Genomic DNA, 24,193 nt, shown 5'->3' on the forward strand with positions numbered 1-24,193 from the left:
ACACGTGTCTCACAATGAATCTATTACATATCCTTAAATTTAGTAGTTTCTGCACACACTTCACCTAAACTTTTGGCTTTATGCACTGCCACCTTTCATTGTGATTTGAAAAAGCTAAAAAAAAATTACTAGCGCTTGTTTTGAGTGTTCCATCTTTGTCTGCAAGAAACAACAAATTAATCAAATCAGCCACCTCACTTTATTTGTATTACAAATTATTGAAATATGAGATGAAATGCCAGGGGTTAAGTTATCCATACTAAATCAATCAAAATATTAATCTAAAAAACTCTAATGCTATAATTCTATGTTTTCTGATTATCCTATATCTTTAAGTACGTACGTGGTAATGGGAACATCAAAAGGATTATTTGTTAAACAATTCCAATTTAGTCGTCCTATACTCCTATTCTTTATGTGTGGGCCATCTTCCTCTATGGAGGCGAGAACACTTTCTTTCATAACCAGTAACCAGCTTAAGCAACAAAAACATTGGTATTTTAGAAAACTTAGAATAACTCGATAATGCATGTAATTGTAAAAAGAGGAAATTAGAGGAAGAGAGAGACAGAAAAAGCAAAAGTTGAGAAAGACAACAATATTTTGGAGGGACCAGGTATAATTAATAGTTTAACTTGGACATGTTAGTGGAATCATATTAAGACACTAGGACAACGAAGTGGGAGTGGCTGTAAAAGCCAATTTAACTTCAAACCAAACCAGGGATCACCAATCACACCAAATGCTATAGGTCAAAGTCTTTCAAAATTTTGGAACAAAAATGTAATGCAATAATTTGTTACCAAATAACGTCTATATATATACGTACTCCGGAGCTTACAGATATATAGAGAGATAAGACAGGCAAATTCCATTTAAAATATGTAATAATATTAATTATTAGAAAGCAAGCAGGAATTATTACTTTAATTTGTCTAAGAATAATTATGAGGTCTCAATAAATCTCTATATTGTATTACATGCATGTTATTAACTTTTTTTTTTTGTAAAACAAATGATAATATGTCGTGTAAGGATTATCAAAACTACATGATCTCAAATCATATAATAACTTAGTGAAAGAAGAGAAAATCAAGCGTGATTATTGATAAATAACAAATCAGGACAAGAATGAGAGAAAACCAAGCCTGATTTCAGCCCAAACTTCGGCAAGTAGGATAGTGCTCACTCATATTTAATTCTAAATCCATAGATTCAATTTATTCTTTTTTAGTACAAAAAGGAGTACGAAGGATACCCAAGACAGATTCTAATAATTGTTTCCATTTTTTGTAAGAAATCAGAATATATAATATCAAAATTCGGACATTCACTCGTATATTTCATAAGTTCAATTAAAAATGCGATCGAGAATCTTATCCTTTAACCTTCCCAACACAAAAAAATTTCTCAAAACTTTTTCTAAAAAAAAATAAAATCTGCATGCTGTTTCTATTTTTTGACCACATTATTGGTTTTACCTTACACTTACCTTCAATTATTCTGCTTTTCATAAAGGACGTTTAGATGAGCATGCACGGCTATCGACAACTCCTTACTCCCTTGAGGCCTTAGACAAAGAAAAAGTGATAGTTGGGTAAGAAAGAAAACGATATGGATCACTCATCTAAACATATATATACTCTGCACTTTCCTCTTTTATTGTATGTAAGAAATAATTAAACACAACACATGCATAATCCCATCTTAAATCAGAAGTGGGACAACAACAAAAACATGGAAATATCCAAAAATGATGGTGAACTAACGTTGGTAAATCAACAATATAATCACACTTGTTATTAACAAAGGGAGAATATGGAACGTAGAGATGGACAATTAAACAAGGTAGATAGGCATAGGCTTAATTAATTAAATAAATAATTAATCCTGCTTCTTCAAGTCCTTGTAAAACCTCTTTATGAACTCTTCCGCCGCCTTATCGACCTGGTGGTCGTTGTCATGGTCGGAGTCTCGCAGAGGGAATGGGGAGTCCGTAACCCTAAGCTGCCTCACAATAGGGCTCCGTCCAAACCCTGGCAGCGCAGGGGACGCCTCAACCTTAACGACGTCGTTGTTGTTGAGCATCTCCAACACTGCCTTCATTGCGTTCACCGTCACGACGTCGTCGTCCTGCGTGGGAGGCGCGTGGACGCAGGCGAAGAAGTGGCGGTGGCGCTTCCCTGCTGTGGGGAACAAGTTGTGGGGAGTGTTGCTGCAGCTGAACTCGTACTCCCTTGGAGCAGAGAACCGAAGTTGCGACTTGTGGGACCCACGGTGGTTGTGGTTGTGGGACATTAGATTGGCAATGGCTTTGCCGGCGAGCTTGCCGCGGCGTTTGAGCATCATGTTGAGATCCATCATTAGCTTCCCCTTTGATATGCCTTTTCGAAGCATGAACAACAGCACACGTACCATGCTCCACACTTTCTCTGCTAGTACTGGTGCGTTACTTTCCATTTCTATTGCGATTTGAGAGAGAGGTGAAGAGGGGAAGAGGGGGTGGTCTTATTATATAGTGGGGGAGGGAAGAAGGAAAACGTGTTGAATTAGAATGACCGCTGGGTGCATGCATATTCTGTGTTACTTTATTATATTTTGACCCTAACATTATTGGAGGCGCTGTTTTTGCTTTATGAGAGGACGAAAGGAGTACTATGTATGAACTGAAGTGGAACCTTTATTTAGGTAGCCAAAGTGCCAGACTCTGCAGCCTCCGATGCATACTAGACCACTCCTCACGTTTCAGATTTCGTGCTGCAATCTTTTTTTTTTTTTGGGACCATAAATATCTTTCATGAAACCACGACTTTAATATTAACTGGGAAATATTTACATGCATGTTATATATGGAGGAATTAGTTTTATCAATTGAGTTTTCTTTTTCTTTTTCATATTTTGTGGTGCAACCTAACACAATTTCCTTCAAAAGTTCTTTGAAAAAATTAATCATAAAATATATAATTTAAAAAATGATAATTGAATATAAAAAAAAACAGTCAGCTTTAGTCCTTTTTGTTTGAGCTAAAAAGAGATTTTAAAAAACTATATCATAAGAAATTTTTAGGGTTAACCAAAGGCACAGCCACTCTAAGTTAATTGCTATTAACTTCAATCATAGACTTTTAATTATGTAATTGAAATGATTGAAAATGACGTTGACACGGACCATTATGCCCAAAATAAAATTTTCACCTCCTAAAGTCAAATTTATTGACTTAAATTGTGACGCATGTGGGTTTGATTAGTCTTCCTCATTTCCGTATTTTTCTTTTCTCCCTTCGTATAAGGTTAATTATGAAGTTCCTTTTGAAAGGAAAAAAAAAAGTCTTAAATAAAGGAAAATAAAAAAACTTTTACATAGCTCCCTAAACCACAAACTACCATTTCAAATTCTACTTAAAAGACGGTATCTTGCATACTCTTACCCATAAACCATACATTATCGAAAATTACTTTTTAGTGGTTACCCTTCCTATATTGAGTACAGACCCTTACCTACCCTACTACATAATTAATAAATTAATAAATGAGCTACATTCACTATAACCGCCATTTTATTGCATAAACCAACTGAATTTTGCTTGAAATTCTTGTTGCATGAAAACAACCAGAATTTTGCTTGAAATTCACTAAAGCCACCTACCATTTTGCTTGAATTCAGCCACATTACCACCTACCAAAATTGTCTTTAATTGAATGAAACCATCAATATATGTCAATCTAACTTACTGCTTCATATAAGAAACCTTTATACACTCCATATATAGATTGTTGTACCAGTTCATAAATGGATATATAAATTATGTACACCTTGAATTAGCCAAGACCAAGACCTTAAATTGATTAACTTCATTAACTTTGAATGTGATATATTGAAAATTTCAAATGTTATTTTATTTTTGCTAACCTTACTGACTATAAAGTTGCAAACCTCTGCCTCTTGATCCCAGTAAAACAGAGAATTGCAGGAAGTGAGAATTTGAGCAGTTTCAATAATGTTGCATCAATTGCACACCAAGAAATGCAATCCATCCATGCTTTTTGCAAAAATGTTGCATTAAAAGAAAATGCGTTAACACTGAACTTTCACAAAGACTATATCAGACCGATGCAAAACTCTCCTTCTTCTAAGTATAGATGTTGCTTTTGCGCAATGGTCTAAAGTTACCTTATGTCCAAACAATTTAATTTTGGGAGGTACATATATACCTAGTATAAGTGCTTGTTTGGATTGCCGGTGAGACAACTCCAACCTCCGTTTGCAGAGCATGTTCTTTGTTACTTTTACGGTAAAGGTGCCTCAGGCTTCGTGCTGCCACACTTTCACTGACAATTATTTTTAACCCTATATGCTCCCTTTGAATTCCCTCTCCAACACTAAACGTCAGAGCAATTATTTTTATATTATAGACATATGCCGAAATCTCTTCCATCATTTTTTTTTTCTTTCAAAACGAACAAATCTTGTCTCATTCCCACCTCCAACTTCAACACCTATCTAACCATTCTCCTCTCTCAGATACCTTGTAATCTTTCTTATTTACTATGGTATATAACTGTTAAATCTAGGACTTTAGATGCTCACTCCCTATTTGTTTTGACATTGTCCACTATTGCAATCAAAATCACATCAAGTATCTTTTCTCTACAAATGCTAATTGGTACTCCGGAAATGATACTTTACAACACCTTTCTTAATCTTCGTCACGAGTATTTTGATGAGACCTTGTACATAGAGATAGAGCCTATGAGCAAGTTAGTGAACGGAAGAAGTAACCGTTCTGCTTTTTTAAATCATTTTCATTTGTTCACGTTTATTATTTCCCTTTTTCATATGGCCGCAATTTAGATTGTATCCTTTTGAATCGTGTATATTCTAGCCTTCAAGATATGTGTTATTGTGTGGCATAAAGATTATTGGTTAGGCAATTTTTCAATAGCCCTAGAGTGTAGTACTATTATAATTTGTTTGTGTTGATAACTAATTCGATTTCATTTTAAAATTATACATATTATTTATACAAACAAATCATGACCGATATCGTTCTTCGTTTATGTTTCCTATCAATAATTGCCTGGATACCCAATTCTGTATTTCGTAAACATCAAATACAAAATACCCAAATGTAATTGTGCTACAGCGAAATAAAAGAATAATAACATACATATTTATTTAAGTAGTGTATATTATAATTTTAGTATAAATTAAATTTAGTGTATATATTATGTGTGTAAATGATTTTAGTTTAAAATACATATTATGTATTTATTCCTTTTATATCTGAATCGTTCTTCAAGTTTTAGACAAACTGGTGAGTTTTTCTTTTTCTTTTTAACAAAATGTCTCGGTTACTTTCCAAGCCACAGAATTTCTCTTGGCCAGGTTTCTGAAACGGGAGGCAAAGCTATAGCGCGTGTTTGGACACACCTCGAAAACATAAAATCACGCAAAAGTTACGAAATGTAACTTCTGTTTAAACACACTTAACATCTAACACGGCACAGAATCAAACAAGCTACTTATAAATTAATGCATCAAGTAAATTTTATTCCAGAATGAGATTGAAAATACTAGAATACATTATTACATTGAATAACTCAAACAAGAAAAGCCACTGACCAAAAACAAACCATAACCCTCCCAATAGAAAAAAAAAAAAAACTTGGACAAGAAGTCGAGTCAGATGGACCAACAACTTCCAAAAACAAGAATGTGGTGAGAGACCCCCAAAAAACCTTGGACTCATGAGAAGGTAACTTGGGTCTCAATTCTTTCCATGAACATAGGGCCATGTTCATCCCCTAAAACTTGGAGCAGTCACTAGTCAGTAGTAAAAAAAGTAATTATGGGAACAGGTAAATAATTAATTAAAGATACAAAACCATGTCCCCTTCACATAGGAATTAATTAATTAATAGGTTATAGTAATAAGAACTTAATTGGCGAATGTGAGACCATTCATCTCTCTTGTAATTGCTGGAATGCAGCTTGAACTCCTTGCAATCCCTCCTTTGTAGTATCCTCCTTTGTCCCTTGGGTTGAAGGACTTGGCCCTTCTCCCTTCCATTTTGTTCTTTTTGAGCATCTCTTTCATGGCCTCAGCTTGGAACAGAACTGGGAAAGCCCTTCCATATTTGTTGAACCTAACACATGCACTCATGTGTGAACTCAATGCCTCTTCCTTCTTCCCACCATTTTTCTCCAACTCTTCCTTCACTGCCTCAGCACACAACCCACACACCCACTTCCCCAAGAACTTGTCACGCACACGCTCTATGTATTCGGGCGTGCACTCCTCACTCATCCCACAGCACTCACACTTGGCATCCACAACCTCAGTTATTGGTGGAAGCGTCAAATCAATCCCTTCCTTGGTTAGCTCAAACGACATGTCTGAGATTGTTCTTTGAATGTGATGATCAGATGAGAGCCTTGGAGGTTTCGACATGCTAACGCTGTTGTTGTTGTTGCACTTAGAGAATGAGCTAGGCAAAGACTTTCCATGGGGTGGTGCCATATTGCTAGTTATAATTACTGGTGTAATTTGCTGAATGATCTAAGAAAGATATTTGAACTCGATCGATCGATTCTTCTAAATGGAGTTTAAGAAGAATTGATACTGATATACATACACATGTACCACAATTGTTCAACAAGTTAGAAGGAACAGTCCTATTTATAGTAGCTCTTCTTGTTTCCGAGAATCTGACATTGTAAACATGTGTGGATCTTAGAAACGCAAATGTCAGTTTCAGTGTCCGTGAACTTGCTAGATTTTTTCGAGAAAGATCTAAATCATTTAATGACAAATGCAATCAAGTAATTATTGCATGTATATCAATGTGATAGATGTGTGCCATTTTTTCTCTCGCACATATTTTACTTTCAAGTGAACTTCCACGCTTGGTAGTTGTGGCTGCTAGAATATATGGTATGGTATTGAAATTCTGCAAGGTTCACGTGCACCATTTCTGTCTTTAGCTGAAAATATGCCCTTTATTGTCATATATTTTTCCTTTCTCAATTGTCTTAATAAATAAGATAATGTGCATGAAAGATAAGAGTATAAATGTACAAGACATATACTTACAAAAATAGGAAACATTAAAAAATAAACTACACATTCTATATCCAGTTTGCTATCTACTTAACTACGTTGTTTTTCACTTTTTCTATCCAACCGTAGAATGATAGCCAAAATGAATCTTGATAGGAAAAAAAGAAGAAGAAAAACTCACCCCCCCCTTTTGGTATCTATATATATAACCATGCAATAAAAAAGTTGGTTGCCGTTAATAAAAAGTTGTTGCTTTTAGCAAAACGATTGGATGTCATCAAATAAAGTAGAGGTAAGCACCAGTACAGCTTGTGGGGCGGTATTCACATGCTGGCATGGTAAATCCTCACATATTTGCCTAAACTTTCTGCTTTTGTGTTAAAAAATTACATGAAGGAGGAAAGAGACTAGTTTCTGCTTTTGTGTTAAAAAATCACACGAGTCTTATTCCACAAACATTGACTTTTTATTTCACGAGGAGCTTAAGGAAAACCATAGAAATCGGTTCGATTAAGATATCAACTAAATAAAGTTGCAGTCAGTGTCTGATAAATAGGGTCTGGCTGTAAATTAAAGGTACTGAATTGGTTCATGCGCCTCAAACATAAATATGACAGATATTAAATGCAAATGCAACAACGCATAAATGTAGTTGCGGTAATTAAAAAAATTAAGGAAATTAACCACTGATTATCAGTTCCTAATGAGTAAAGAGGATTTCTCTAAAAAAAATGAGTAACGAGGATATTCGTTAAGAAATAAAAAAGTGAATTATTTATTAAAAATATAACATTTAATTTTACTGATACAGTTACAGTAATTAGTTAAAATCTCGTTAAGCCTTAACTAGGTCAAAAACATAAAATTCTGCCGGTCACAAGTCAAATTAATCATCTATTTCTCTTTTCTTTTTTTTATTTCTCTCAAGATATAGACACTTAAAGATACATTCAAGAATCATTTTACTGTATATAATTATGTGAATGATAATTAAGTATACATGTATGTGATCATTATTATTTATTTATTACTTTTTTCAAAACCTCTCCTAATTAACAAATATTTTTTCATACAGAAAGACTGGCTAAGATCAACCGCGATTACATAATTAAAATTATTTGGGAACTATTTCATACCATATTGATATTTTCTTCTTGTTTTTAAAACTGAACATCAGAGCATTAATTTCATTTGTTAGCTAAACGGCATAGCATTTTCACCTTAACCACTTTGTTGAATAAGCTGCATCGAAGCAACCAAAATGAGGGGCAAGTTTTTCATTTTGATAAAAAATATTTCTCCTTGCAAAATCCTCAATATCTTATAGCAGAAATTATTGCGTCAGTTGGTGAGAACCAAGTTTGTTTCATAATTATAAATTGTGTCCCAAATATGTAGATTAGCCCAAGGCTTCTTCCATGTTTTTAAGAAAGGGATACATTCTTTTTAACTATCGTGTATTAAAAATAAATTTTATTTAATAAATAATATTTTTATAATCTAGGATTATATTTATAATAATATTTTTATTTTAAAATATATATTATAAATACATTAATTTCAATTTTTTATTTTTTTTACATATAAACTATACATAATGCTAATATATATATCTATATATATATATATATATATATATATATATATATATATATATATATATATATATATATATATATATATTAAAAAATCAAATTAAGCTCATCTTATCTATAGTATATTTCGAGTTGAGATTGGATTTGACTCCGTCAAAATTGAGTTGGATTGTTGGAGATATAACAGATAAACTCATTCCATTCATCTCTTGTTCAGTTGTTCACCCTTACCACGTACATCACACATAAAACGAAGCTGAATAAGGAAATAAGCGATATTAGTCGTCTTTACATGCAATCCAGCAAAACACCAAGCAACAAAGAGGTCTCATTATTCATCTCTAACAACATTTTGAATCCTATACGTCAAACAAAAGACTAGTTCATAAACATAAAGCAAATACAATGAGCATTCTCTTCTCTTCATTCAACACTTTCCAAGCCACTACTCTTTCATACGAGATCTTGTCAAAAATAGAATGAAAATAATTAGAAAGGACAATATATATAAAAAGCTTGAGAATGATGCTATCTCTACTTTCGGCATACTCCCAATGCAGGAGGAAAGGAACTATTTCATGGGGATTAACAGGAGAGTGAAGCATAATTATATAAGAGAAAAAAAATGTGCGTGTTTAATTTGTATACCTGTTGAATCATTTGGGGGAAACTCTGAGCACAGAATCTTTCGGCCATGATCGTCAAATATTTTCTCTAATGTTATACGGAGTATCTTGTAAAGCAACTAAGGTAGTCTCCAGTATGTCAAGCCCTATTGAAGTGATTAACACCAGCAATGCCTGTAACTGCCAAGTTCAATTAAAATTCTTTCAGACTATTAGAAGATACAGTAATCAGAAGTATAAATAGTTGTCTTGCAAACTGGACATTAAAAACTCCTTTTAAGGTTATACTTTTGAGGTAAAAGAATAAAAATATGCATAATTCACAACTCATAAAATAACTAGAATTATCAATAGTTGACTTGCAAATCTAACAGGCATAATTGGTACCAAGTACAAAATGGTCTATGCTATAGGCAAAAGACAAACAAAAATCTGTGCAATGTACTACAATACAACCCATATAATTGAACATCCTTTGAACCCTTTCATCAGAAATCTCAGGCATTCTGCACTTAAAGTGCTACTATATATTTTCGTTTTTTTTTTCTTACTTAAGAGAAGCTGAGTATGCAGAGAGAAAAAGTACGTGAATCATAGGGGAGAGAACAAAATCCCTACCATAGCACAAACTCTGAGAGCCAACAATTCTGGCGGCTGACACTCTACAACACTACACTCATACTTTCTACAAAATTAATACACTCAAACATCTGTGTCTGAAATATAAGGCTCTTCCTGAAATATCGGTCGGAGCCAAAAGTTTCACTAAATGTGAATATGCAACTTAACATATCATTAACTAATGTTTATCTAGTTGGTTGGGTAAGGTAGGAAGTAAAAATTGCATTGGATACAATCTCTGCATGTGAAACATTTCCATAAACAGAGTTACAGAGACATGATCCATCCAAATGTAAGCATAGGGTAAATCCAAAACATAAGAGTGTATATATGCCTTGGAAATTTTGGATATTATTTATCTTTTCTGCAATTCTACGCTGGTATGGAGGGGGGTTTTGCTGTTGTAGTACCCTTTCTTTTCTCCAAGCAAAGTGTTGATGTTTCATAACATTACATATTTTATCTTCAAATGATGTGTTATCATTACATCAAAGTATCATGTTACCTGTTAACAAAACTGTCATGTTAACTGTCAATGTTATCACGTAAGCAGTTAATTAACGAAAATAACAATTATTTGACAAAAAAATTCACAACACTATGAAAAATAAGTGACAAAATGTGTGGGAAAAAATCTTTGCCTAAAAAATGTGTGGAAAAAAATCGGAATAAAATTCAGAAGAAAGTAATATTTTGAGGACAAAAAAATGCAATTAAATCTTACAAATATTGGTAAGATCCTCATCATCAATTTAAATAAATGAATTATTTACAAAGCAATTAACGTAGACTTGTCTTGTATACTTTGAATTTGAATCATTTAAAACTAATTAAGCTCAATCTCAAGCTCAAGTTTAATCAATTAAACAAACATAAAACAAGTCAAACTCTAATAACTCACATATAATTTAATTTATTTACATCTTTATCATTGAGTATGTCCCGGACTAACCGCGAGTCTGAATAAGAGATACTAAAAAATATTTTAGATAATTTTGAAGAAAAAGACGTTTCAATTAAGTATCTTGAGTGTAAATTTTTAGACCTCGGTGCTTCTACATTCTTATTTTATAGTATTTTTAATTTTGATTCTGTTTAATTTAATTTAATTTAAATGTATTGGTAATATAAATATTTTGAAATTTCAACTAATTAGATAACATTTAAAAATAATTATTAATTTTAATTATAAAAAATAATGATTGTTTGAAATTATAAAAACGTGTGTTTCAAATTTAAATTAAATCCTATTAAGGTTTAAATTTTTAAAAAAATTGACGAGTTTCGCAATTAAAACGGCGCGTCAAGAAGGAAAAATATATAAGAAAAAAAAAAGAAGAGAAAAAGAGAATTAGGGTTTTGAAATGAAAATTTTAAATAGGACTTGTTATTACAAAATACAATTGCATTGCTCCTTCGGCGAATTGGCACTGGTCTCTTTGCCGAACTTCAGCGTTTTGGTTTGGGAGGGAAAATTCTAAAACCTAAAAAATTTCAATCTCAATCAACTCAACGTCTGTGATCCCAATCGATCACATTTAATACCACCCTTCAGGATTAGGTACTCTCTCTGTCTGTTTCTCTTTTTCTCGTGCACAGTCTATACCGTTTGAATTTCAGCTCCCCAAGGAGGAATTCCGAACCCTTTGGTGTAGTTTATATATGTTTGGTGTAGTTTCAAGTATTATTGCTGTATCGATGCTTCTAGATGCCCAAATCGCGGCTCCACCTAGCTCATAGGCATGTTCTTCGACCTCGATTTTTTTTGGCTGGGATTGGGGCAAATTCTATTCAATTCTCTGTGAATTTCGCTCTGTTTCTAGATCTTAATTTGCGAAATGACTGTTTATATGCGTATTTCATAATTTTTTTGAATGTTTTTTTTTTACGAATTAACAGTGCAATTTGCTGATTGCCTGTTTATTTTCGTGGATTAGGCTCCTCTGAGGTAAATTAAGTAATCTCAATTGTTGATGAGAAAATAAATGGTTGATATTATGTGCACATGCACAATAAATCACGAATACGTTGGAATGTCAATCATTGTTTTGTTACTCTTTTTTTGTTTGGTTTATGTTGCTGGGGAAAATAAAAAATTGAATTAGTAGATAAATTTTTTAGGTTCTGAAATGTGCCAATATTTTACCTAGTAAGTACTTTGTAATCATTTCGTGAGTTTAGCTGTGTTAAATCTCCTCATTGCTCAATAGTCAATACTGAGGAACCAACTCGTCTTAGCTCAGCTCTTTCAGTCAATTTGGTTTTCATGCATCTGTTCTGCCTGCTTGTTTGCAGGTAGTAATTCCGTTCCCTTGAATAAATAACATGAGCACCACAGTGCAAAGAACTCCAAGATCCAGCAGGCATTCTTTATTTTTCCAGGATTTGGCTTCACCTGTTTCTGCCCGTAGAGGAAAATTTTCGAGTCCAGGTCAAGCAGCTGCAGTATCTTCACTATGGCGTGAGAACTTTGGTAGTTCAGACCTTCCTCCGCCTCCTGTTTTCACCTTGGAAGACAGATCCGATTTTTCTCCTGAATCAGGCATACTAGATTATCAAATATCCCCTGAGGCTAAGTCAGACACTAGAACTCCCATCCAAACTTCAAATAAGGAGTTTTCAACTCCACTGAAAAGCAAATCTGAGGCCAGCACATCTTATGCTTTGAGAGGGGTACAACAAAACCAACAGGGCTCGCCGGGTTTGAGTTGGTGGTCACCTACAACTGCAAAGAGTGTTGGGGAACAAGATGAGAAGGGAAGAAGTTCGCCAGTTGAGGGTGTGGTTCAGCCTGGTGCTCTGATAACTCTTCCTCCACCGCTGGAAGTGGCAAGGCCTGAGGTTCAAAGAAATTCTTTGCCAGCAGGGAATCTCAATGAGGAAGAATGGGTAACTGTGTATGGGTATGTCTTAACCCTGCTTTAGCATTTATGTTTGTCTATTGTTGAATAATGCAAGCAATGACCATTACAAATCTAATCTAATTATAAACAGTTGTCCTTTGAATTCTGCACATTTTACTACAATCATACCTAGAAAAGTGTGAATAAAATATCAGCGTAGATTTTTGCTTCCTTACTCCTAAAAAATCAAGAGAAGTTCCCCAAAGTCCAAACACTTGAGAGCAAATCCATGTTTCCTAAAGCATAACAAGAGCTTATTCCAAATGGAAAGACTGTGGGGCAATGTAAGAAGTAAGAACAAATGTACAGCTATTTCTGACTAAATTCATCTTGCATAATTGTGCATATTAGTAAAGGAAAAAGTGTTTACTATGCAAATTTGTAATATTTCACTGGTTATTAGTTTATTTAATTATAACTGTTCTGTCTTCCAACATAGGACTTGATTTTAGGAGAGGCTTCTTATTATTATTTTCGGAATTGTTAGTGATAAAATGAAAAATCCTGTGATAGCCAAGAGAGAGTTACCAGCAGCTTGTTGGTTTAACCTTTCTCAATGAGGGTTAAACTACTGCATTTAGGAAGTTTAATTTATGGATATCTTGTGGAAAACTATTGATAATTCTCTGAAAGGCTGCAAATGGATTGCCACATTTGTATGTGATAGGCATATAGGAGTAATGGGCGTTAGGCACCAGATGACCATGTGGACAGTATGGTGGAGGATGAAGGGAAAATTCACATGAGAATCCCAATGTGGTAGAGAGGACCAAGGAAGGTGTGAATTTTGTTAGTGAAAATTATTACAAGGAGAGAGGGGGAGGGTAGACCAAAGGAGGAATTGAGGCCTTGTTAACTCGTTGGCAAGTGTATCAAATGTCTAAGTAGTAAAATTTAGAAATCCGAGTGTTGAATTCCACAGTGATTTTGTTTTGTACTTTTATTGTATAATTTTCAATTTGTAAGAGAAGAGGTTAAGATAAGTAAAAGAACAGTAAATAATAACAAATAATTATAGCGAAAAAATAATGGAGAGCAAAATAGTTGATTAGAGAATTCAATAGAATAAGGATGTTAGGACCTAGCATGCCTTACTTGCCTAGGATGCATGATTTTTAGATTTTTCTTTATCAATTAGGTGAATTTATCCTACCCATATCTATTCATTTACTTGTCCATGATGTCTCACGATGACAAGCCTATTTTACCTATCTACCTCCCAAATGCTTTTGCAAAGATTCAATAGATAAAAGACATGAAGCCTTGATTCTAGATGTGTGCTTTAATGCATGGGCATAATGTTATCACTCTATGTCTAGCAATGATTTCATTATGATATCTTTTCCTTTTAGTTCTATTAGAAATTATCCTCTGTCGAGCGTTTAACCCATAAAACTAATGCATGCATATCTTTTTTATATTTTTATTAAGAGTTACCCTCTGTCGAGCATCTAACCCCTAATATAATGTAAAGATGAGTAATGCATGAAAATATAAATAAGAAAAGACAATAGGATAGAAAATATATGCATTAATAAATATGGAGTACATCATACATCTCTTTGGCTTTTTAGGCCTGTCAGGCCCTAACTAGGGGTTTAGCCTCTCATGGCTATCGAGGGTTGTACACTGAAATGGAGGGAATAGAAAAAATGATGAGAGAGAGAAGAGAATTCCCTAAGGAAGAGTTCTCAAGCTTTAGGTAGGTATGAAAGTGCTCTGAGACTCGGTGTGTCTTTTTCTTTTGACTTGACTCCTTTTAGCGTGCTCTTCTCGCTTAGTGCAGGTGCCTGTTTTTGCGCTTAGTGCGCGTCTTGGGCTGAGCCTGATGTTGAAATCTTCATCTTTTTTCACATTTTCTGCATCTTTTTGCTTTTAATCCCTCCAATTTTTATATCTGCAAGCCGTAAACAGAAAACCATCAATTCCTACCAATTAAGCATGGATAACTGCTAAATAATTATTTTTAAAGATATTTTAACTCTATTTTTATTATCAAAAACAACATTTATTAAGCAGTTATCAGGCCTTTAGGCAGTGAGGAAGTTAGCACCACAAAGAGCTATCCTAGTGATTGCTATTTTCCATTTCTGATTCTGTAATTTCTGGGTTAGATTCCCAGTTTTGTGTAATAGAAAGAATTCCTCTTAGTATGATATTTTCAGTAAGTTCTTGGGAGATAAAAAATTATGAGTTTTTTGAGAATCCTGATTATATAGCGGATCAACAATAATTAAGAGTGTTTGTGGCAAATTCATAGAAGTACGCGAACTGTGTTTTAATGTGAAGAGTGGTGTGGATTTTTGGTTTAAAAACAACTCATAAGAGTTTGACACGCGACATTGTTGATTGTTGCCAAGGGGGTAACAAAAAATTATATGTGGAATAGTGAAAAATGGTATTTTGTGTTTTCACTGTTTGCTAAACAAATCTGTGAAAAAAGAACTTTTTCTTAGATCATATGGATATTATAGAGTTAAACATTGTATTTTTTATATACCATTATACATTCTTCTAACAATGTTCTTTCTGTGCAGATTTTCCCCCGGTGATACTAACATGGTGTTAAGGGAGTTTGAAAAATGCGGTGAAATTTTGAAACATGTTCCTGGTCCTAGAGATGCTAACTGGGTGCACATTTTGTATCAGGTTTGCAATCTTTTGCTTGCATGAATATATTGATTAATTTTTTATTTATAAAGCAATAGATATATTTTAATTCAAGAGTCGATAGTACTTGTTTCTATTTTATAGATATATCAGGACCTAATACCGTTTTTCAAACCTTGCAATACTCTTGTTGAAAGTGATTTTTCTATTGTTTGCTAACCAACTTGGTGTTTGCCTGTACACCAATTAACAAATTTATTTTTAATACAGAATCGATCTGATGCCCATAAAGCTCTCAACAAGAATGGAATGCAAATTAATGGAGTACTAATTGTTGGTGTGAAACTGTTGGATCCCATGCAACGCCAAGCTTTAAATGAAAGGCTTAAGAATCAGGGATTTATGCCGTTACCTCTAGCCTCTGCCAGAAACTCAGAAGTGAGCACATTGAAAGCTCCTTCTCGACCTTACTATCTGCAGAATGGCAACTCAACTGCACGGCAGACTGGAGGAACCATTGCTTCCCCAACAAAATCATTGGTGTCCAAGATCATGGACTTGATGTTTGGAGTCTAAATTAGCTGTTCTGCTGAATCAAACTAATATCTTTCTGTTTGTTGTAAGCAATGATTTTATTCTCTCGATTATTCATACTTTTTGAAGTGTTCGGCATGTCTTGTTCATTGAATTGAGTTGGAATGTTTACTCTATGGATCTCAATTGTCAGAATATATGGCATTTTAATATATCAATCTTATGGATGGTTATAGTATAGAAGAACAGTACTCATTAGCCTATGTTTTGAGAAATGAGAACATAAATAGTATATAACTTCATGTGGATGTAAATCTGATCATTGCCATGGCACTTGAGATTTTGGATGAGTGCATAATGACGTTTAACTTATGCAGTTGATCTCGTGCAAATCTAGGCAAATTAATCGTGACGCATGTAGAAAATGTCCCTACTTGTCGAATTACCAACTTTACCATTCTCATGCCGACTGCTTTGAGCCTCAGCCATTTCCTTCAAACTAATCCCTGCGGTTGCTTTTTCAACTTCATGAAATCTGAACCCTTGATTTTATAATTAAAAAATTTAATAAACATGAGATAGAAATTAGAATGATATTTTTTTCATGACTGCATCACCCTGCATTTTTTTTCAAAAAAAAAGTTAATTCTTTCATATTCATGTTTTTTTTTTTCTTGCCACGTGAAAATGTTTTTAGCTTTCTGTATCCTATTTTTAATTATTGTCTAAATAATCTATAAATTTTGTTTTAAAAAATAAACGATTATTAATTAATGTCTAAAATATTTGTTTGAGTAATTTATGTTTAAGATTTTATAAAATTTAAAAAATATTAATTTTAATTTCATAAAATTTTTGCTATTAATTTTATGGGAAGTCAAACATATTTTACTCAATTTTGTTTTTAATTAATTATGACTTATTAGTTTACGAACTATTTATCCGAAAACAACGAAGAGGGGGAAGCTTGAGGTCCTCTAAGCAATGGCTTCAGCGACGAAGAGAATGAGAATGTAACAACACTCAACATTCCATGGCTTCACATTGCTTCCTTCGTTTTCCTCCTTCCTTAAACCCTAAATACAAAAGACTTCCCAAACCCCGTTATTACCCTTCCATTTCCTCGCGAATTCAAACCCCAAAACCTGACAATGACGACGACAATGACAAAACCCCAAACGACAACCGCTTCGACTTCCTCAAACTCTCCGTAACCCTCACTGTCATCTCTGCCTCCCTCCCTCAACCCGCTGCCGCTGCCGCCGCCGCCACCAGGAAGGTAAAGAAACGGTCACCGAAAAAACAATCAGCCAAAAAAGCCGAAGGTCTTTCGCCGGAGGAGCTAAAAACATGGACAAGTGGCCTTCCCGTGGTCTCCGATCGCCTTCCCTACAGCGAAATTATCGAACTGAAGAAGAGCGGGAAGCTGAAGCACATAATTAAACCTAATTCCGCGAAATTGAGGCAACGTGGCGAAGCAGTTCTTGTAGTTTTGGACGATTCGAGAGTGTTGAGGACAGTGTTGCCCTCGCTTGAGAGCCATAGCAAGTTTTGGGATTCATGGGATGAGTTGAAGATTGATTCAGTGTGTGTGAATGCGTACACGCCACCCATCAAGAGTCCAGAGTTGCCTACCTCTCTGTTGGCAAACATTTGGGTGCCCCCTTTTGTGCAGAAATTCATTACTTACGTTTTTGAAGAGAGGCAAACAAAGCCCAAGAAGGAGTCCAAGAAAGCGGCGGAGTATAGGGAAATGAGGATGCAGTTGCAGAGGGAGAAGGAAGAGGAGCTAAGGAAGTCGAGGGAAGAGAGGGAGACCATGGAGAGGAACACGAGGGCTCGGAAGAAGGAGGAGGAGAGGAGGAAGAAGAGGGAGATCAGGAAGAGGAAGTATAAGGAATCCTTGCGCCAGGCGAGTGACCGAAACGAGAGAATGGCGTATTTCTGGTCTGATTTGGCAAATAATAGCAATGTGGCCAATGCACTTGGGGTGCTTTTCTTCTACATTTTTTACAGGACTGTGGTGCTTAGTTATAGGAAGCAGAAGAAGGACTACGAGGACAGGCTCAAGATTGAGAGGGCCGAGGCTGAGGAGAGGAGGAAGATGAGGGAGTTGGAGAGGGAGATGGAGGGAATTGAAGGTGATGATGAGGAGGGTGAGCAGGGGAAAGGGGAGGAGAATGCTTATTTGAAAATGGCCAAGCAGTTTATGAAATCGGGAGCGCGTGTGAGGAGAGCACAGAACAAGAGGCTTCCTCAGTATCTAGAGAGAGGTGTGGATGTGAAGTTTAGTGATGTTGCTGGGCTGGGTAAAATTCGGCTTGAACTTGAGGAGATTGTCAAGTTCTTTACTCACGGAGAGATGTACCGAAGGAGGGGAGTGAAAATACCAGGTCTCATTCACCTCAACTTTCATAAACTTTTAACAGAACAATTTGAATGAACTAACTTGGCCTTCAGGAAATCTTAAAACTTATGAAATTTTAAAGGACAGTTTTCAGGAACCAGCTCTGGCATTTTGCCAATGTTGCACCTAGATAAATATTTGATTAACTTGTTGTATTTGCATAGTATTTATTTCATTTATCTGATAAAAAATAAGGAAAGCAAGAAACATTTGATTTTGCATTGTTTTACACTTGACTTACTAAAGGTTGAAATGTAAATTGGTCACTTCACTAGGTGGCATACTTCTTTGTGGCCCTCCTGGAGTGGGAAAGACATTGCTGGCAAAGGCAGTGGCTGGTGAGGCAGGGGTTAATTTCTTCTCTATTTCCGCTTCACAGTTTGTGGAAATATATGTCGGTGTAGGGGCTTCTCGTGTCCGAGCACTTTACCAAGAAGCCAGGGAAAATGTATGTGATATTTTTTAGCTTTTCCACTGTTCTCTCACAATTTTTCTTATTTGTTTAAAGTCAAATTATGAGAGTTTGGTTTTTGCAACTGATTTCCACTAAAATAATTTATTTTGTCAATTAGTATGTAACCTTGACACATCCTGTTATTCCTCATTATATTTGTTTCAAGCTGATTGGAGTCCTTTCTTTTTTATTACTGCATTTTGTTGTCGTCTCTTGAAATTTACCTATTTCTCCAGCTTCAGTCAGTGTTTGCTTCTAATCGGCCACTATTTTTGTATTATATTTTTCAGGCCCCATCTGTTGTCTTCATTGACGAGCTGGATGCTGTTGGAAGGGAGCGTGGCTTGATTAAAGGTTCAGGTGGACAGGAACGTGATGCTACTCTTAATCAGGTTAAGCTGGCAGTGCTGAACTTCCCAACTGCTTTTCATAAGTAAAATTTTGTGTATATATTGGTTGATGTTTCCTATTGACTGAATGCTCCAGCTCCTGGTGTCCTTAGATGGATTTGAAGGCAGGGGAGAGGTGATCACTATTGCATCCACAAACCGACCAGACATTCTGGATCCTGCACTTGTGAGACCTGGCAGGTTTGATCGGAAAATATATATCCCCAAACCCGGTCTTATTGGCCGCATAGAAATTCTAAAGGTAGCAGCTTCTGTAATATTTCACCTGCATGCAGCATTTAGGATTTGGTTATTCTTTTACTGAATTCATAGTTGTTGATTTGTTACTAATGGCACATTAAGTAGTTTGCCTATTCAATTTTCCCCTGTTGTCATAGGTCCATGCTCGTAAAAAGCCAATGGCTGAAGATGTGGATTACATGGCTGTTGCTAGTATGACTGATGGAATGGTAGGTGCAGAGCTGGCAAACATAATTGAGGTTGCTGCCATCAATATGATGCGTGATTCAAGGACTGAGGTAATAGCTTTGATATACAATATTTCCAGATAGTTATTGTTCAGGTATTTCTTTATAGGAAATTGATATATTGTTTTCTGCATCATGTATGACATGACACATTCAATCTCCTTAGCATTTTCCAAAATTAAGCATGCAAATAAAAGTATGGTTTAACTATTCATTTGATCCCTATAGTTTCATCATTTGTACCTTTTAGTCATTATAGTTTTAAAGTGATTTTTTTAGTCCTTATAGTTTACAGTTTAATTCTCTTTTAGTCCCTGTAGTTTGAAAGTGATTTTTTTAGTCCTTATACTTTGTATTTTAATTCCCTTTTAGTCCCTATAGTTTGAAAGTGTTCTTTTTAGTTCCTATATTTTATATTTTAATTTCCTTTTAGTCCTCACCATCAAAACATGAGTAATATTATCAATTACAATTAACTACAAAAATATTAGCAAGTAATTCGTAACTAATTTATCGTAAGATAATTTGTAATAAAAAAATAGTTGATAATTTATAATTAATTTGTAGCTAATTATTTTTATATTTATTTTTGCAGTAAGGACTAAAAGATAATTAAAACACAAATTATAGAAATTAAAAAAATCACTTTCAAACTATAGGGACTAAAAGAGAATTGAAATACAAACTATATAAAAAGACCACTTTTAAATTATAGGGACTAAAAAAATCACTTTTAAACTATAAGAGGACTAAAAGATACAAATTGTGAAACTATAAAGACCAAATGAGTAATTTAATCTAAAAGTATTTATCTGACTATAAGGGCATGCATGCTTCATTGAATAATATATTCATGGTACTTTGTAACTCTTAAAGCATAAGAACAATTTCTGTGTCTCGAGTCGAGTCTCCTCAATAAGAAGTCTCTTAAAGGATGCAAAAAAGGGGGATAGAGATCAAAGGAGGAAATAATAAGAAAAGGATTTACTCGTTGCAGTAACATGGTAGCTGGCAGCTCTTTATTTCTTCTTTTCACTATTGCAGATTACTACTGATGACTTATTGCAAGCTGCACAAATGGAAGAAAGAGGAATGCTAGATAGAAAGGAAAGAAGCACTGAGACATGGAAACAAGTAGCTATAAATGAAGCTGCAATGGCTGTTGTGGCTGTGAACTTTCCTGATCTTAAAAATATAGAGTTTGTATGGGCTTTACATTATCCATTTTGTTTTTTGGTTGGCGATATTCTCATTTCTCTCATGTCTGAAACGAGGAAATCTGTTAGAATTGAATTGTATTATTTGTAGAATACTCTAAAAATATTTTTCTCTTGAATAGTTCTTGCGAATGTTGTCATTTGCAAATCCCATCTGCATGCAATATTTCTTGCTAATTATTTCTGAACATATTAGATGCCAAAAATTAGCCAAAATAATATAACTAAGCTTGAAGTCAATTTGAAAGAAACCAAGTTGAGGGGAAAAGGAAACAAACAAGATTCTGCTTGCACTACTTCTTAAAAATAATTGTCTTTCCTGCCTTTTCTATTCCTATTTCTGTAAATATTATACCGTGCCATGCCATTTGTGTTTGAATCATATAATGTGGTACATATGGATGATATTTGAAGCTGGAAATATAACATCATAAATGCAATGCTGTAAAGAATATGTAGCCAAAACATAATTGACTGTTAAATTGAATGGAATATAGCTGCATCTAAGAACAATGGATTGCAAAATTCAAGGTTGTCCTCTTGTCTGGTTATCTGTATGCATCCTCAGTGCTCTAGAGTAGACATTAAAATTCATGCACTTAAGGAAGTTGACCTTCAGAGTTTGGTTTTTGCTCTATTTCTTTTTAAAATCTACTTGTTATTGGGTTTATTCACATAAAAATAATATTTTCTCTTTAGTTTGTTCTATGAATATTCGTTGTCTGACTGTTGCTGACAAGAAATGTGATGTTTTAGCTTTTTGTTGCTTTGATGTAGGTCACAATTGCTCCTAGAGCTGGTAGGGAATTGGGTTATGTTCGGGTGAAGATGGATTCAGTCAAATTTAATCAAGGAATGCTCACGTATGGATTCTTCAATTAAACCTTTACTCCTTAAAAAATATAGTTATTGGAGAATGCTCTCCGAATGAAATTCTTGTCTGTTTATTATTTAGCATTAATTGATGATAATGTTTGCACAGGCTCTATGCTGCCTGCATTTATGCATTTGATTTAAATTATGTGCTTGATCAAATTGGATTACAAAACTGTTTTTAGTGCCTCCCATATTATTTTCCTCTTAATTTTAAATTGCTAATGTCGTGCAGACGTCAATCCCTTCTTGATCATATTACTGTTCAACTAGCTCCCCGTGCAGCTGATGAACTTTGGTTTGGGAGTGGTCAGGTAATAGAATAGTTTTACATGCTTTCTAGTTTCTACAAACTTCCTCACTCTATTGTAATTGTAAAGCTAAATGTAAACACAGTAGCAGGACAAACAAATAATGCAATGAACAAAATTTGTTTATAACTTTGTGCACATACGTTTTAAGATATTTGTTAACTAACTAGCCTAAATGAATGGCATGAATATGATTTTTCTAGGGACATTTTGGATTTCTATGAGTGGGATTACAAACACACGTCCATAAAATCTGCTAGAGAGATCAGAAGGAAAATAAAAAAAAACAATATATGGACTTCCGATTTCCTATACGGCCAGAGAGAATGAGAAATGGCTTTTTTCTAAGTTCTTTATTGATTTTGTTCATTATGATTTATTGATTATTTGTTGTTCCATTGTAAATTATAGTTTTTATATCAGTACTATTGTGTACACAAGTTATCTATGTCAAATGTTTACTTTTGTGCGTCCTTTTTATCTGCTTGTCAGATTATGGATACAGTTTTGGACATGTAGAAATATTTTAACTTAATTTGCAATCTTTCAGTTGAGTACGATATGGGCTGAAACTGCAGACAATGCTAGGTCTGCAGCAAGGACATTTGTTCTTGGTGGGCTTTCTGAGAAGTATCACGGAATGTCCAATTTCTGGGTGTCAGACCGAATTAATGTATGAATTCTGTCTCAACTTTGTTTTCTTATGATGTTTCTTATTATAAGTTGAAACAAGAATTCCTTGTAAAGTATCTCGAATAAAAGAGTGTAAGGAATGTAGCCCAATGTTTTCTACTATGACTTGCCCTTATTTTTGGCAATGATAACATCTGGCCAACTTATGACTACATTATATTTCATTGTCAGGAAATTGATTCGGAAGCAATGCGGATTGTCAACTCGTGTTATGAACGTGCAAAAGAGGTATGTAAGAATGGAAAGAAGATGGATTAAAAAACTTTATGCTCTCTTGATTTAGTAACAAAGTCTCAATCTTATTTTGCATAACTCTTTATTGTCACAACTTTGTTTTGCACGTCAGATCCTCGAGCAAAATAGAACGCTGATGGATGCTTTGGTGAATGAGCTTGTTGAGAAGAAAAGCTTAACCAAACAAGAGTTCGTCCGTCTAGTAGAGTTGCACGGCTTCCTAAAACCAATGCCTCTCAGCATACTTGACATACGAGTTGCTAAGTGTAGAGAATTCCAAAAATTGATCGATAGTGGAAAGGAAACAACTAGTTTGAGTAGCCACGCATAACAAATTGCAGGGGCAAATGCCCCACCAATTTTGGGGAATATTTCTACTATATGCTGATTTCATGTACCTTATTCATGCATTATATTCTTTACCACAACTCTACGGAGTATGGCCATAATTTGTCGAGTCTTTAGGTAGGTAGCCTTTGCTAGCCCGTGAGGGGGACATGTATATTTTGTTTTCCTACGTTTGGGTGGAAAGCCAAGTTACAGCCTGAATTAAAGCCAAGTGTAGATCTAGACATTCCTGAACTATTGTTTTAAGTACCTCTAATCTCTCCGGATTTCTGATTATGCCTTTATTGTCATAATAGTGAACTAGCAACAAAAATAACTACCTAACCACATCCTTGGTTTTCTTTAAAAAAAAAATCCTTGGTGTGATTTTTTCCTATTTAAATTTATTAAAATGATTATATGAAAATGAGGGTTTTTTTTTTACGGAATATGTTGTTATCAATGTTTTGAAAATTGGATCGGACTAATTGGTTCAACCAACCGTGGAAATTAGCTTGGTGATCGATTCGGACACTCTTAAAAATTGGAATATTTTAGAACTGGTGAGAACCGATAAATAATCAATTAGTGAAAATTAGAGTAGTGAAAATCAGAGTTGAATTGACACAGAATCGGAATTCAATTGGTCTTCTTAATTTTTTTAAGTTTTATTTTATTTTTTGTTTTTATTTAATCTATTTTTTTAAGATAAGTAAAAATACTTAATTTAGGTATTTTAAATTTGAATCAATTATTTTATCTTCTATTATTAATTTTTATTAATAACACATATAATTTAGTCATTTATGTTAATTTACAATTCTTTAGATCTTGATTTTTTTACAAGTAT

At 34.3% G+C, this 24,193-nt stretch overlaps 4 protein-coding genes across 4 annotated transcripts; 2 read left to right on the forward strand and 2 right to left on the reverse strand.

Annotated features, from left to right (window-relative positions):
* Positions 1 to 1,640: 1,640 nt before the first annotated feature.
* On the reverse strand, positions 1,641 to 2,580 carry LOC100802625 (uncharacterized). The gene has a single exon (XM_003543579.5). It carries the CDS (start codon positions 2,458 to 2,460, stop codon positions 1,885 to 1,887), a length of 576 nt encoding a protein of 191 aa, XP_003543627.3. The 5' UTR covers positions 2,461 to 2,580; the 3' UTR covers positions 1,641 to 1,884.
* A 3,255-nt stretch (positions 2,581 to 5,835) lies between these two features.
* Positions 5,836 to 6,649, reverse strand: LOC100783355 (uncharacterized). The gene has a single exon (XM_003542040.4). The coding sequence runs from the start codon at positions 6,519 to 6,521 to the stop codon at positions 5,940 to 5,942; it is 582 nt and encodes a 193-aa protein (XP_003542088.1). The 5' UTR covers positions 6,522 to 6,649; the 3' UTR covers positions 5,836 to 5,939.
* Positions 6,650 to 11,250: 4,601 nt separating this feature from the next.
* Positions 11,251 to 16,190, forward strand: LOC100803145 (nuclear pore complex protein NUP35). Its single transcript, XM_003543580.5, has 4 exons — positions 11,251 to 11,464; positions 12,199 to 12,806; positions 15,344 to 15,455; positions 15,687 to 16,190. The coding sequence occupies exons 2-4, from the start codon at positions 12,229 to 12,231 to the stop codon at positions 15,990 to 15,992; spliced, it is 996 nt and encodes a 331-aa protein (XP_003543628.1). The 5' UTR covers positions 11,251 to 11,464; positions 12,199 to 12,228; the 3' UTR covers positions 15,993 to 16,190.
* Positions 16,191 to 16,847: 657 nt separating this feature from the next.
* Positions 16,848 to 23,598, forward strand: LOC100803682 (probable inactive ATP-dependent zinc metalloprotease FTSHI 2, chloroplastic). Its single transcript, XM_003543581.4, has 11 exons — positions 16,848 to 18,343; positions 18,633 to 18,805; positions 19,102 to 19,203; positions 19,298 to 19,462; positions 19,599 to 19,739; positions 20,733 to 20,891; positions 21,683 to 21,768; positions 22,014 to 22,092; positions 22,640 to 22,762; positions 22,954 to 23,010; positions 23,129 to 23,598. The coding sequence occupies exons 1-11, from the start codon at positions 16,984 to 16,986 to the stop codon at positions 23,345 to 23,347; spliced, it is 2,664 nt and encodes an 887-aa protein (XP_003543629.1). The 5' UTR covers positions 16,848 to 16,983; the 3' UTR covers positions 23,348 to 23,598.
* The last annotated feature ends 595 nt before the right edge of the window (positions 23,599 to 24,193 follow it).

This window comes from Glycine max, chromosome 13 (genome assembly GCF_000004515.6).
Source record: "Glycine max cultivar Williams 82 chromosome 13, Glycine_max_v4.0, whole genome shotgun sequence".
Lineage (NCBI taxonomy): Eukaryota > Viridiplantae > Streptophyta > Magnoliopsida > Fabales > Fabaceae > Glycine > Glycine max.

Bases quoted from the DNA above. Each gene is read 5' to 3' on its own strand.
- LOC100803682 (XM_003543581.4), top strand. From the start codon at position 16,984: ATGGCTTCACATTGCTTCCTTCGTTTTCCTCCTTCCTTAAACCCTAAA. The intron at 21,769-22,013 runs GTATGGATTCTT...AATGTCGTGCAG, and splicing joins TTTAATCAAGGAATGCTCAC to ACGTCAATCCCTTCTTGATC. The intron at 22,093-22,639 runs GTAATAGAATAG...GCAATCTTTCAG, and splicing joins TTTGGTTTGGGAGTGGTCAG to TTGAGTACGATATGGGCTGA.
- LOC100802625 (XM_003543579.5), bottom strand. From the start codon at position 2,460: ATGGAAAGTAACGCACCAGTACTAGCAGAGAAAGTGTGGAGCATGGTA.
- LOC100783355 (XM_003542040.4), bottom strand. From the start codon at position 6,521: ATGGCACCACCCCATGGAAAGTCTTTGCCTAGCTCATTCTCTAAGTGC.
- LOC100803145 (XM_003543580.5), top strand. From the start codon at position 12,229: ATGAGCACCACAGTGCAAAGAACTCCAAGATCCAGCAGGCATTCTTTA. The intron at 12,807-15,343 runs GTATGTCTTAAC...CTTTCTGTGCAG, and splicing joins GAATGGGTAACTGTGTATGG to ATTTTCCCCCGGTGATACTA. The intron at 15,456-15,686 runs GTTTGCAATCTT...TTTTTAATACAG, and splicing joins GGGTGCACATTTTGTATCAG to AATCGATCTGATGCCCATAA.